At 39.0% G+C, this 11,751-nt stretch overlaps 1 protein-coding gene across 10 annotated transcripts in view; it reads left to right on the forward strand.

Moving 5' to 3' along the window:
- The window catches only part of LOC102691130 (vitamin D receptor), an 80,677-nt gene extending 72,268 nt beyond the window's left edge, over positions 1-8,409 (forward strand). For all 10 annotated transcript variants that reach the window (XM_015344297.2, XM_015344295.2, XM_015344299.2 and 7 more), the window contains one exon: positions 930-8,409. In XM_015344297.2, the coding sequence (XP_015199783.1) occupies positions 930-1,180 (251 nt within the window). In that variant the 3' untranslated portion in view covers positions 1,181-8,409. The remainder of the gene's footprint in view (positions 1-929) is intronic.
- The last annotated feature ends 3,342 nt before the right edge of the window (positions 8,410-11,751 follow it).

The raw sequence follows: 11,751 nt of genomic DNA on the forward strand, positions 1-11,751 counted from the left end.
TAAGCCCCAAGACCATTTTTGTTCGTTGTGTGTCAGAATACTTCATAAAGTATTTTAATCATGATGCTTAACATCGTGCAGAACAAAGTGCACAGAAAGACAGAATGTGCTTTAAACCAACGGTATTGTAGCGGAGGTTTATCTTTTTCCTTTCTTTGTATTTTGGTTAAAATAAATGGTGTTGAGTTTACAGGCTGTTGCTGGAGGTAGGTGTGGATATTGGCTTTTTCCTCTTTGTTTGAGTTCTCCTCTTTGTCTCTATCTCTGTATATCTGTCAGTAGTTGTGGCTTCTTCCCCTGGATCGAACTTGGTTCACCCTTATGTGTGATTGGTTGTGAATGCTTGCATAGATGCACTTTTGCGTGTCCTTCCATATTTGTTTGACCTTCAGCTACAGAAAAAATGACCAGAGGAGAGTTGGTACTAGAGCACTCTAGTGTCCCCTTAAATGAGCTTATGGGCCCTTTCAGGTCACACCTAGTATTGGGTGCTCTCACGAGATAGGTCAGACTGTGACAAGCCCCTTATGCTTTGTGCTTTTGGCATGTAAGTTCAGCAGTGTCTCATACTGCACCACATGGTTCGTGTATTGCTGTGTGCTATTTGTTTCAGGGCTGTCCCAAACCCTCAGAGTATATGCTGTGACAGTTTGAAGGATAGAGGTATAATATAGGTTAGCAGCTGCAAAAAAACTGAGGCTGAAGTAGTATCTCTAAGGCAAACTAGAGTATAAGTAAGGTTAGGAGCAAGAGGAGGCTATGCAAACATTTTTTTTCCTTTTCAATTTCTTACACTCATGCCTGTGGAGATAATTTTGAAGCTTCCTGCTTTGGCACTTTGGGGAAAAATGCTGGAAGACCCAGGGCAAGGGGGTTTGTCGTAAGTGTTGCAGGTACTGGATCCCAGACGCTGTGTGCGTGTTTTTCAGACCGGCCAGGCGTCCAGGACCACGCACGGATCGAGGCCCTCCAGGACAAGCTGTCGGAGATCCTGCAGGATTATATCCGTGTGCATCGCCGTAGCCGGCTGCTCTATGCCAAGATGATCCAGAAGCTGGCGGACCTGCGTAGCCTGAATGAAGAGCATTCCAAGCAGTACCGCTGCCTGTCCTTCCAGCCAGAGCACAGCACGCAGCTCACGCCCCTGGTGCTGGAGGTGTTTGGCAGCGAGGTGTCCTAGCCAGTGCAGAGCAGGATTAGATAGATGGCTGCTGAATCCTGATGAGGTACCTCCTCTCGTTTCGAGTCCAAAAGGGAATTAGAAGATATTCTACATAGATATATTTTAAAAAAAAGATTGGTTTATGTCAAAATGAATTAATTTATCACATATTGTTTGCAAGGATGTGTGTATATACAGTATGTATATGTGTGCACATTTGCATAAGCATGTATATACTATTGTGAAATGCTTGCTTTCTTTGTGCATAGACATGCTGTCATTTTTGTACACACATATACATAGCTTTCTATAAATACACCTAAAACGCAAGCTGCCTTCTGTTTTTAATGTTTTTTTATAAATATCTGAAATAACCACTTCTGTAAAGTTCAGGATACAGAAAGTGTCTATTTGTAGGTCTTGTTTTTTTTTATCTCGGTTCCATGTTCGAAGCCCTCGCCTGTCCTTAAGTGCCATTATCGCCCTTCTCAGCATCAGTTTAAAAAAAAAACATTCTTTGTAGGAAAAATGTTCTTTGTTCCCAGTCTCCCATCTTTATCTGCCACAAATCGCACAAGATCAGTTAAAAGCTTAAATCATTTCGGGCTGTTATGCTTTTGAGAAATTACACTGCCCTGTCTATAGTATGATACAGTCAGTACGTTCAGATGATACATTATCTTAAGTGCTGAGGTGACCACAGTGAAGTTTTCACTATTCCACACCTCCATACTGGGTAATACATTTAATGCTTAAAGACTTAGTAGTTACTTGTTGAAGGGGTAAAGAGATCATTGTCTGATTGTTGTTTGTATTTGACTGCCCCCTGGTGGTCAGAAATTGTAAATACTATTCTGTGTATTTAAAAATCAACAGGTAAATGCAAAGATAATTTAAAACAAGTTTCCAAAAATATGCAAATGTTTATTTTTTAATAACACTATGCTTTGCCTAGTACTTTATTTTTGTGTATGGGACGCCTTTGTTGTGTGATATAACTTGGAAATGGGGGGGCTGCAGGGAGGGAGACTTAAAATGTGGTCAGGATGTGTGTTTTTACATTAGAAGACAATGCTCTCATAAGTGAAAGCCATAGACAGCTGAAACAGTCAAGCGAGCATGTTGCAGCAAGCCTAACAGCAGTGGTACATGACCAGCTACAATTCCAATGATCTGTTCCCCACTTATCCGGGTGAACACGTCAGAAAGCCGGAGCCTATCCTGGAAGAACTGGGTTCAAGGCGGACTGAGGACTCTGATGTTGACCTTGATAGGACCAGACATCACAAGGTCCTGTAGAAACGGACAGTTGAAATGAACCAAAGCTATGTGGCATGTCTTTCGCTGAAGGAGGAAACAAGAGCACATGAGGAAAATGTGCATGAACTCTGGAGAAGAAATGCAAGCTCACCAGACCGGTTACCGGAGGTTTAAACTAAAATAAGGACCATGATACTGTGAGGCAGAAATGCGAACTGCTGTGTCACTGTGCCACCTGCTGCGTTTTAGAAATATCGGCTTTGATAAAGATAGCCAAGTTTTCCAAATATTTCCCTTATCAAACATTGAGTTAAATTCAGTAGTTCTGTTCTTTTGTTTACAATAACTTTTTGATTTCTTATCTTTTATATGTATGTAGTTGCTGGACAAAATATTAGGAACCTAAAGCCTAAAGAATAGCAGCAAAAAAAGTTCCATCACCATCCCTAGCCAGAATGATCCCTAGTTCTCCGTTTGCATTGAAAGCTGTATGTGAACCCTACATACAGTTCAGTCCCACACACTGTTACCCTCATCACAGTTTCACCTCAAAGCAATCCTTCTAGTAGACTGAGATGGGATCAGATTGCTGATATTTCAAAACCCTGTGTCATCCCCAGTTTAGACGTTTCTTGCTGCTCGAAGTAACCTAGCACATTATTTATTGGAGTGTTCCTGATATTTTGACCCATGACTACATCTTCATAACAGCCATCATTCATCAAAGTAGATGTTGCACATGCACGTGGTGGATTCATGTAATGATGTCATTTGGGGGTGGTTGGGGTATAGCCTTTAATACTGTACATGGTTTTGATGCATTGATTTTGTATTGCCGATCAGTACAGAAAGCACAACAGAGCTAGAAAAGATAAGAGTTTTAAGTGATTGTATAATTTTATCAATGTTCTTTTGAGATCCGTAAACCCAAGGTTTCTTTATTTTTGTCCTTTGGTTTTACTCCAGCTGAGCTCAGTTTTTTTAATTGAACAATTAATACTGTAGATTAAACAATTAACTGTTTGGCTTTATTAGACTTTTTTGGTTTTCTTAAGCTCTTAAAGCAGGGAGCAAAACCCTGTCAAATGTTTTTTTAGTAAATTGTAACTTGCATCTATTTACAGTAGGTGCTTATACTGTAAATGCACTTAAACTACAGTTAAGCAAAACTGAAGTTCAACTGGGATGGAAACTAGAAGACAGTTATGTTTTGGACCAGGATTTTGCAAGTTCACATGCTAAGTCTGGTGCTGTAACTTGGTGCTTTTCAAGCACCTTGCAATGCAGCAGAATGTGTATCTGATTTGTGATCAGGCTGCTTCTTAATGTGTGTCCTGATGTGGCTGTACCATACATCATCCACTGTCTAACACAGTGAGGGCCAAAAAGAAGGACCCTGTTTGCCTTAAACACAGTGGAAGCTGTTTGGAATACATTACTAAAGGATAGGTCTGCAGTTAAGTGGGTACTGAATTTCTTTAATCACTTTGCTCTGTGGGAATGTGCTGCACTACCTCCTTGACTATTTAAACCCAGTTCAATTAACGTTTTTCCTGCATGGCAGTTTTATGGGTCTTCTGTATGCATCGCTGAATTTGATATTGCTGATACTTGACCCCTCTGCTCTTTATATATTTACATGTGCTTACGCAAGTTATCACTTATATGCCCAATACTTGTCCGTAGCGAGTGTTTGGTATTTGCATCTCTAACAGATAGATACTTTATTGATCTCGTGAGGGAAATTGCAGTGCAACAGCAGCTTTTCACAGACAACACTGCCACAGTGTAACGAATGCTACAATAATAATAGTACGATACATACAATACAATCAGTACACTAGGGGTGCACTAAAAGAGTTACTCACAGTCCAGACACACAAAGAACAAACTAGAATAGAACAGTACGCAGAAAAGCAATTTCTTTAAAATCATTTTAAAGATTTTAACAGTGTCCCTAAGTCCAGTCCCAGTCACCCCGAGAATGATTTTAAAGGTTTCTTGCATTGCTGCAGCAAGATATCAAGATTAGGAAACAAACTTAGACACAGCTTCCTGTGGAATCAGCATTGACATGATGACTTTGATGGACATTCCCGCTGTTCTCTTGGCTATATTTTTTCGTGCTCTAAGCAAAGGGACGGCACAAACATTGGCTTCAGATTGCGACTGCACATTAAAATCTGGAGCCATGAAGGTGATGGGATTTCAAGGTACTGCACTCTTCCAGTTGCAGTTGTCAGGATGCATGTTAAGTGAGGAAATTGCCAAATGTCAATTGCTGTTTTTGTGCTGGCGTGACATTGTGTCAGCCTGTTGTTCTTCAGCGATACCTGCAGGACTCTCACAACAGACAACCTGCAGTGTCAGTGTGCACATGTGTGGTTTTTTGTGAGGGAATTTGAACTACCGCTCTGCTCAGGAACCTTGCAGACGTGTTTTTGGGTCTGAGAGACTATTGTGCAAAAGGAGTTTAGTATACAGTTTAGAATCATTTTTCATTGATAGTTATTTTAGAATCATTTCTCTTTTCCTTTCTTCTAAGATATTCACTATTTTAAAAGCTTTGCTATATACTGTATCACAAGTGCCAAAAGGGTTTTCTCTTTCACTGTCCTAGACAGACAAAGGGGTGCCAGCCATGTTGCCTGTAAATATTAGATATTATAAGATAGTGCTTGGATAGAAGATTTTTTAGCTGTTCCAGGGTAGAAAATTACCATCTGAAGTGGTATATCGATTTGTGTTGCTGCATTCATTCCTTGCATACCTTAAAATAATACAAGTTGAACAGTCCGTGTGAGAACAATGTAAACCAATCATGATGCAGTTCTCATGAAGAAACCAAAAAAAATTTTCAGCAGGATCTGAGTCCAGCCCGACACAAACTATTCCCTTATTTACAAGTTCTTATTGGATTGAAGCTCCTCCCAGAGATACGAGGTGATTGTGGTTCCCAAAGTGGAACGTCTTAGCCAAAACAAACTACCTCTCACATACGTTTCTATTTATTACTTTAGATACATTAAGTAATTACCTCATCTCCTGCAAAGTGAATATTGCAGACTGTGATACCTTAGGGATACGGGGCCCATTCTTAACTTAATTTTTCGTGTAGAAGTCTTCAGTTTGGAGCTGCAGTACACCATTGGAAAGATTTTGGGAATGGCTGAGCTATTTTCATTTTTTTTATTCAGATGGAAGATATGAATCTACAGTAAGTGCAGATCAATCTTCTTGCCCATCAGTTTTTCTTCTACAAATTCTACATTTTTAGTTTGGAAATTCATTTTTTTCTGCTGTACATTTCAGTACAGTGGCTCATGGTCACCAGTAAACACAATGTGAACTGTTTACTCATTGGTCTAAAATTGTTCCAATACTGTGCTACAGTAGAGCATCCCAATCCAGAATTTCATATGCATGTGAGGTTATAAAGACAAACCCATGTGCAAACCCATATGGCTGCACTTTTAAATTTGCTTTATTTTTTAAACCTTTTTAAAAATGAACAATTCTTGTGTAATTCCTAGAAAATTGTTCTTAAAGACACTACCTGCAACATGCAGATAAAATAAGAGACTGACCCATTAGTCCATTTCTCTGAAAGCTAAACCTGCTATACTGACATTGTTGTCCCAACAGTTGGTGGCCATCTGTGTCTCTCCCCTATCAGTATTGTGCCCTGCCATCTCGCTGCCTTGCTTTATTCCAGTTATTAACGGTTTTAGTTAAATCTCTTTTAATTTTTAATTTTCTGTCTAAGATTCTAGCTAGAACATTCAAGTGGGCCAGTCTCAGAACAGCAAAGACCTGGCTTTGTCACAGGATGAAATTCAAGTTTCTCACTTAGAACCCTCTATTTGCTCTATAGTTGTAAACAAAACAATTTCTCCTAGTTGTGTATCAGACTGGGGCTCATTTGATCAACAATAATGCTTGTTGAATCTATAAATAAATCACTTACAGGGTAAAAGCACATTTTTTTATTTTTAGATGTTGTAAATCTCACGTGACATTCAGCTGTAAGGTAGTGGTGGGGGGAAAAAAAAAGATGCAACACTGACATTTGTTGTTTGGAATTCTAACAGAAAAAAAGACAAAGTTATAAAGCTCTTTGACAATTTTTTTATGCAAAAGGAAAAACACTACTCCTACAGCTGGGCACTCCTGTTTTATAGCTTTTGGGAGTTAAAATGGGATGCCTGTGCTGGTTAACCAGAATGTCTGTCTGAATTATCAGATACTTCAGGTGTCATAATTCGCTCCACCATCTCCTCAGTGCAAATCTTAAGGTGTCTGTGTGACCTCGAGTGGAAATCTCATGACTGGACATAGAAAGCACATTTAGGGTAGTGCAGAGACAGCTGTTGATCTGATCTGAGGAATCCGGCTTTTGACCAAAAGACCATGCTACAGCTGACATTTGGGCTGAATGCACAATGTATTTTGTACTTTTAAAAGACAATTTGAGAAATATTTTTCAGCAGGGATGCATTTTTTTCCTCTCAATTTAAATCATATGTAATTCCTAAGGAACATCTCCCAGGAGCACAGACTCTATCTTTCTGTGATGCTGTCCTTCACAACTGTTCGAGCACTTCACCGACTTTCCCATGAGACAACCTATTGTGCTCACCTGCATGTACATCCTAAGTAAAAACAGATTTGTAGATGAATAGATAAATTAGAAGTGGGCAAAACATGTTCGTTAACAGATAGGTTTGTATATAGATGTTATGGATTTTGCACTTTACATTTAGATTATTGAAAATCTAAATGGTAGAGAAAATATATATTTGTAAAAAAAATGTAAGAAAATTACAAATTACGGTTTGTATGGGGAGACCCCATACAGTGGTTAGAGGGCTCCCCCTAGTGCCACTTTGTGCATGATATCTTCAGCCTTATATTGACAGCAGCTGCCAGTCTGTCTGCCCCCTGTGTGAAGGGTTCATGCTCACATTATATAACTCTATTTTGTGTGGGGGTGTGTAGGCCCAAGTATAGTGCCTTTCAAGGCCCGGACCTGCTCTAAATTTTAGGATTGCAAGCAAAGGATTTTGCAGAGCCAAATTTGTACGATGAGCTTCTCAAGTTAGAACTGTTTCAATAATGTTGTTACAGTAGCTTTTACTATTGCTCATCAGAATTTCTGAACCTTTGAAATTGGTCAGCATGTCTTAGCTTATAGGGAAAATCAAGCAACAGTGAATCAGGTTGACGGCCTTTGGAGTCTGGTAGCATACACGACTTGACATTGTGCAATGTTCACTGTTGCTGTTCATCCCACAGTGATGTGGTTTTGATAAAGAAACGTTATTTTATAGAATAAGGATTTTTTTTCTTGATTTTATTTAAAACATTTAAGAAATGTATACATGTGTTCTTAAAACATTGAGCATTTTTTGGGGGTAATGAGGACATACATTATTATGAATATAATCAAATGTAATGCCTTAGAACTGTGTGACTCTTGACCTGTAGAATTACATTAATGGTTTTGTAGCTGGATGCTGCAGCAAAACTGAATAAAAATACCTCTGGTAACCAATGGCCTCCCTCTTGTCAGGGACTCCTGTTGTCAGTCCCTTACAGTGTAAAATCTTTCTAGACTTCTGTTATTCTGTTTTCACCTCTTTTTGGGAATTCAAGGTCTTGACTCGTGTTTCATTTTATTTTACTCTGTTAAATTTCAGTTTTCCCACAAGTGCTTAGAACGAAAACATTGCTGAAATAAGTCGGATATCTAACCAAGCTTGTCGTGGACTTGTTGACGCAGTATTCCACACTGACTTGCTGCATGTCACTATGAAATATCAGTGCTATCATCATATTCATAGTATTACGGCATTGCCCTTGTGTTCGTCTTAGATTTTTTGTTTCCACTTTAAAATTCCTGTACATTTGATTCTGTGTATTTGTAAGCAGTGGAAAAAAAAGTTTTAAAAATTAAAATAAAGAGCTATACATGCTGTGACATTTAACTGTGAATGTGCTTTTGTTAATGATTTTTTTATGTTTTGCTCAGAAGGGTTTTGTAGAGTGTTCAAATTTGAGAAAATGTCCTAAATCCTGCTTGTGAAAGAATGAACAGAATGGGAGGTGACTTGCCCTTGGTCCTTTTCCTCAGTGGTCTTTGGTTTGCAGTGGATGTGAATGGTCACTAGTTGGAGTGGGTGATTTTTACGAACTACTAATTTATTTGAATGCAGCAGAGTGTTTTACGGGAGCGATTCAGGTGAAGTATCTTGTTTAAGGCTACCACAGTGCTCTCTCGCCTGGGATTCGAACCTACATCCTTCCACTAACAAGTCCAGAGCACTAAACACGGCTCCCTCTGATTTCACCTGAATCCATGAGGAGTGAGGATGCCAGTGTGGCCCCTCCTGTGATATTTCAAGATCAGCCACATGGTCTAAATGGTGGGGCCTGTTGGGTACAACATTTATTGGTTGGTCAGTGCATTTGCAGGACTACATTCCAGCTCAGCTCTCAAAGACCTAAATATTATTGGCTCAGTTGAACCAAATTAACACTTTTCCCAGTTCTTCTGCTGTAAAGAGACCTAGCAAACCTGTTACATCCCTATAGTCTCAGAGCTGGTCCACTGGGATTTGGCAGATATTATACATAACTAATATAATCCACCCAGATTTGGCAGATAACTAATATAAGTTTTGAAGGTCTGTTAAATTTACATTGTCATTAACTTCTCATTGAACAAATTCAGATACAAAAATAATGTTTTGGTAGAATAGTTAATACATTCAGTACAGGTTCGGTTTATTATATATGACTTGTGTTATGTAGGTCAGTATTGGCGATTTTGATTCAACTGAAGGGTTTTCATGTACCAGTGTCACTATGTATTTGTTTTTTTAAGAAGCCATTGCTGAATACGGAGGTAACAAGCTTACTTTTGTAAAGCTGACACTAAGGAGCTGGCTGGCCATGGTTTGAGCCTTTTTTTTAAACAAACTCTTGATATGCTTATTTAATGGTCACTCCACTGATGTACACTCAGCCGTGCTTAAAATAGTTGAAGTATCCCATTTGACTGAAAGTCCATAATTGTTCTTCCACTGTTGTAGGGGTGATTAGTCTTAGCCTAACTGCTGTAGACCTATATTTTTTAGGCCTTACCTAATGTCATGGAACAGACTGTTCGCAAGCAGTTATGCTTTGTTTTAGCAATTATATATAATCCAGTATGCAGTTTGGTTTAATTGGAAAATTACTTTCCTGTCTACTAATGACTGGAATAAGCTCTTTGTGATCCTCTGGGAAGAAAGGTAGTGTTGGAAGTAGATGCCATCAGTTGCAAGAGTGCAGTTTAGTACCAGCTTTCCACTAGATGGCGGCTGTGTCACACCTTTTCAAGATTTGCTGTAGTCTTCTAAAGTCCTAACCAGTCACAGTCTCTGATTGGTTCTCAAATGCCTTTGGAGAAGAGGAGTGGTAACCCATCTGTGAGCTAGTAAACAGAGCAGTAAGTAAGATGTGTGTATAAACTGTTTTTCCTTATCCAGATTTTGTTGCCCAAGCGAATGGGATAAATTCTGGTATTTTCTGTGGCTGTGCCCTTTGGAAAGCATTGAGTTGTTCTGATGGACTTAAACAATGGGCAGAACAACATGATTTAATTATTGTACATGCCCAGGAAAAATATTTAAATATTACAACCATAAATATTTACTTGAAAGGTCGGTTTAATTTTTTATTCATGGAGTGCCTGACAGCTCCAAATTATGCGCTGAGGTAATTTATCCACAATGCTGACAGGCAAGTTAAGGAAGTTGCCTTGTGGGATGCATGAGCCTTTTAGCCAAGGTAAATTAACTAGGTATTTGACATACTATAAAAGCAATTTTTTATTTGTATCACACGGTGTGCATTGTTACTCTGTACTCATGTCTAGGATGTAAAGCTATGTCATAATTTTTTTAAAGAGGGTTTTCAGGATGTTAAGAGATTGGAAATGACTTAGTCCAGTGCGAGGCTGACGCACCCACCACCATAACACTAATATACTTCCTCTCTTTAAAAGCTGCCTGGCCTTGTTTTGGTTGTGTTACATAAAGCTTAGTCAAGCCCGGTACAAAAAAAAACAGCATGGGAAAAACATAATTCAGGACAGGATATTATGCACCGGGAAAGGAATGACAGAGCATATATAAGGCTTTAAAAATTATATTGTTTTCCACAACCATCAGCACATATAGCTTTCAATGTCATTTTAGCATGTCCAGATCTGAAAACAAACAGATATAATTAAAATGGCGTTCTTAACCACTGGCATAACTTTGGGTTTTCCCCAGATGTTCAGCCTTTGACCTAGCTGGAAAAACTGACTAGAACCACAAATTCATTGCTGAGAAAATGTAAGTGTTCTCAAATGAAACCGACTTGTTAAACATGAAATACCGTACATTGTTACCTTCTTCATGTCCCCCACCTATGTAGAGGGCATTTGCAGTTTCAAATCTTGTGGAAAGTGTTCCAATGCTACAGCAGTTGTCTGGTTGCGCCCCATGAGACACCTGGTTGCTAGAAACAAGCAAGGTACAAACTTTATTTTTTAAAATGAGGATATAAGCGTGTATTAATGAAAATCAAAAACTTTTACAGGGCACCATTCCACGGCAGATGAAAGAATATTTCCGGGTTGAGGTGAAAAATATTTCCGAGTTTTTGCAAGTACTGTCTCCACTCCAGCTGTTCCCAGTGGGTTTCTCAATGGCACGGCCTGTTGTGTGTGTTGTGGTCGATTCTGTTGTGCTTTATTGTATGTGGCAAGGACCAGAACTGTGCCTGGCACCTGTTGTATGAGTATTTTCAGAACAACTCTGCCAAGTTGAAACTGATCATGTTCTTTATGCACGTGTTATCAATCGAGGCTAAATTTTAAAATTAAATTAAGGACTTGCGGATTTTTTTATCCCCTCTGTTAATGTGGATTTAATTAACTCCTGTCACGTGCTCTGCGCTCTTATGATCAACACGGGAACTGACTGACTGTACAGTAACTTGAAATGTTCCCCTTTAGCCATTAGCGTCTCCCTGGGAGGTTTTTCTTTGGGTTGTAAGTCTGTCTAATGTCTCACAGAATAAGGTCCTTGTGGTTACAGGTAAGGTAATTGATAATGATAAAACAGGCTACTCTCAACTCATAATTTCAGCATCTGTGTGACCTTACATGACAGGAATATGTTCTTGTAGGGGACTGATGGGAACTGATTCTAACTGCGTGTTTTATAGCCAGTTAAAATATTTATTGGAGGGTACTGTTTAATTTTTTTTAATGTAGTTTAATTTATAAAACAGCA

The sequence above is a fragment of the Lepisosteus oculatus genome, chromosome 1 (assembly GCF_040954835.1).
Source record: "Lepisosteus oculatus isolate fLepOcu1 chromosome 1, fLepOcu1.hap2, whole genome shotgun sequence".
NCBI classification, from domain to species: domain Eukaryota; kingdom Metazoa; phylum Chordata; class Actinopteri; order Semionotiformes; family Lepisosteidae; genus Lepisosteus; species Lepisosteus oculatus.